Source organism: Talpa europaea (genome assembly GCF_964194135.1).
Source record: "Talpa europaea genome assembly, chromosome: X".
Taxonomy (NCBI): Eukaryota; Metazoa; Chordata; class Mammalia; order Eulipotyphla; family Talpidae; genus Talpa; species Talpa europaea.
In genome coordinates this window covers 15,512,425-15,515,630 of record NC_140081.1, presented here as the reverse complement: position 1 = coordinate 15,515,630, position 3,206 = coordinate 15,512,425, and the positions used below count along the sequence as shown (strand labels likewise).

The following is a 3,206-nucleotide window of genomic DNA, read 5'->3' as shown; positions in this document are numbered from 1 at the left end:
AACATGCATCTGAGGTGTGAACCTATTTCCCTGAATCATATAGTGTTCTAAACCAATGTTACCCAAATAAAAAAATAAAATTTATCTTTATCTCAGAAATATGAGAGAATACAGTCCTCTAGAATATATAGCACACCAAGTCAGCTGTCAGGACTGCAAGTAACCTAATGTTACTTGCTATGTAATATTTTTGAAGATATTTCTTGTAAGATGGGAAAGTTTTCCCCAGCTAGATGCACACAAGGCTCATAGAAACTACCTGTTTCACTCTCATCAAAATATTTATTCCTCACTTTCAGTTTTCCAAATTGCACTCAAGATAACCAAAATTTGAAAAACCTTATTAACACAGTGAGCTCTACCTGCCAGCCTAAGGCAAAGATGCCAGCACACTGGCTTCTGAGCCTCCTATATTAAGACAATAACCCCCTTATTTCTAAGAGACTCTCTGGAGACAGGTGTGTAAAATATGTAATTTTTAGACTATATTCAACTGCACTGGGACAAAAGCCCAAGACACCTCAGGAAGAGATTTCTTTTAGGTCTATCCATGACCCCAAAGTAGCTGCTATAGAAGCAGCTTCTCATTCCAGGTTTGAGGAAAAACCTAAGGATCTGGCCCCTGTCCATCACTCTCAAACCTTAATACCACCTTAACTTTGTTGTTTATTTTTTAAAGATTTATTTATGCATACAAAAACTGGGATGTAGGCCAGAGGTGTGGGGGAGATGAGAGGATTCACCAGAGTGGGGAGCAGAACAGGCAGATCGACTGAAATACACTGCTGAGGGGAGCAGTGAGCGAGACAGGAGAGGTGTGCTGTGCCATGTGGGTCAGCTCCCTGGCCAGGGGATTGAACTCATACCACAGAGGCTGGAGATAGCTTCATAATGCTGTGACTTTAATCTCTGCACCACCAGGAGGCCCCCAGCTTAACTTTGACTCACCTTGAAGGACTTGCAATTCCCCAGTACCCCAAACCTTCTTGCCTCAGGGCATTTATACTTGCTCTCATCTGAATCCTCCCATGTCCTCTTTCTTCTTTTGACTTGCCCTTAGGTCTTAGGATGTATCTCACATCTTTCTGATGTAACAGCTGCTCCTGGACTCTCAAATTCTATGGGTTCACTGGTTCTTTTATCCTGCTATTCCCAGTACTATCACAGAACCTTCCAAAGAACAGGTGCTCAAGGAATATTTGAAAAATAAATGAGACAGTCTGTAAGATGTGTAATTTATTAGGTAATTAATTTTACATTCTTGGATAATCTACATATATCCAGTCATATGTTATTTAATTTTAAACAACAGAATAAAAGTCATTACAGAATGCATCATTTGGCAATCTCTTACATTTTTTTTCCTCTATGCCTTGATGCCAACTATTTTACTGCTGAATTCTTTTACATTTCCAAGGCAATGCCATTGGCAAATTATCTTGTTGCAAATCAGAAAAAAGATGGAGAGTTTCCTAATTTGGTTTAGAATAATAATCTCCTACTCTTAAATCTCATACACAGCAAAAATTTGATCCATGTCATTCACAAAGTAGAATTTGGAAACTAAGAGAAACTTTCTATTAAAAGAACAATTTAAAACTCATTACTTAACATATATATATATATACATATATAACTTAGAGGACACTTTACTTAAACGGAACACAACATGGTAAATACTGTGTTTATTCAGCCCCACCCTGACCTTCTACTAATGAGCGAATGAACTTTTTAGCAATAGTGATGAATGTGCCTCAGAATTTATTAAAGTGACGGGAGGAGTTGCTGCCCTTGGCCTTGGCACGAGCATCCGCTCTGGCAGCATTACGAGCCCTGGCTGCAGCTCTGGCTTGGGATCTCTCTTCCTCATCTTTCAGAGCTTCTTGATACCAGACTGGGAAAGCACTAGGAGTGGTATCATGGATTTTTGCCAAAAACTCCAGGACTTTCATCTTACTGGTTTCAGCGTGGGCCCTTGGGCCCCACAAAAACTCATAACATGGTGGATCACTGCCAGCCACCTGGCGGTACTCTAGGTAATTTTCCTGCACCAAATCTTGGGTGATGAGCTTTCTGGGCTCCCCATAAATGAAGTGTCTCCTCCCATCATATATCCCCATCATATTGAGGACTTCCCAGACCTCTGCCTCAGAGGCACAGTTGCCCTTGGTGAAGATGACACCCAGGACAGTCATCAGCAGACCTGTCTTGGGTATACTTCCTTCACCACCAGGCATCCCATCATAGGTTGTTTCTAATTTGTTGACAAGGACATAGATGTGCCTGTTGGGATCTACTTCCTTGAGATCAAGCCCAAAGATCAGCTCTAGATACTCAGAAGCTCTCCTGAGAATCTCATGGAAGTGATTCTTGTACATCTGGATTACATTTCTCAGCATATCCCCCTTGCTAATGGGCTCTTTCATCTCATACTTGTACAGCATGTAATGCACCATCATAACCACCTTCTCATCTATAGGGCCTCTGCGGAAGGGCTCGGTAACTGGTGGGTTCTGTGAGGATCTTGAACCACCTTCTTGGAAGCTAGTGCCCACATCAGATGTCTCCTCTGAAGCAGCTGCAGCAGTAGTGCCCATGGATGTGCCTTCCTGAGGACTCTGTGAATTTCAACATAACCCAGCAGTAGGTGAGTTCTGGGGAAAACACCAACAGGAGAAAAAGGGGTATGGAACACCTCTCCCACTTCTCCCACTCCTGCAGAGGGTTGAACACCCACCAGATCCCCCTGCTCTTCCTGAGCCTGGCGGCGTTTCTCCCGGGCACGGAGCTTACTCTTCTGTCCCCGAGGCATGGAGACTCTGGTCTGGTACAACAGATAAACAGCAAGGTGAGTCAGTGATCTGGAGGAAACAGGGTAAAATGGTGTGATACAGTTATGTAAATGACTGACAAAGTGATAAAATCTGAGGAAAAAAAAAAAAAACAAATGTCCACATCAGATTGTCATTAGTAACTTCCTGAAAAAGAAAAAAAAAAATGTTCATGTCTTCCCCTTCCTCAGAGAGATACCACCTTGGTGTTATGGATGGCTACTTCTTCAGGTTTTCTTATGTGCATTGCTTTAGGAAGCTACAAGATTCTTGTTCTCCTATTAAATGTTAAAGTAATTAAAAGGTATACTTTAGGCTTTTTTTCCGGGTCCTACTGGGGTGACGTAACACCTGCAAGGACCAGGCTCTGTGGAG

At 42.2% G+C, this 3,206-nt stretch overlaps 1 protein-coding gene across 1 annotated transcript; it reads right to left on the bottom strand.

The window, feature by feature from the left end:
- Positions 1–1,713: 1,713 nt before the first annotated feature.
- On the bottom strand, positions 1,714–2,975 carry LOC311187459 (melanoma-associated antigen B10-like). Its single transcript, XM_084258871.1, has 2 exons — positions 2,738–2,975; positions 1,714–2,618 (listed from the first exon to the last, which is right to left on the bottom strand). Exons 1-2 carry the CDS (start codon positions 2,810–2,812, stop codon positions 1,755–1,757), a joined length of 939 nt encoding a protein of 312 aa, XP_084114997.1. The 5' UTR covers positions 2,813–2,975; the 3' UTR covers positions 1,714–1,754.
- Positions 2,976–3,206: the final 231 nt, after the last annotated feature.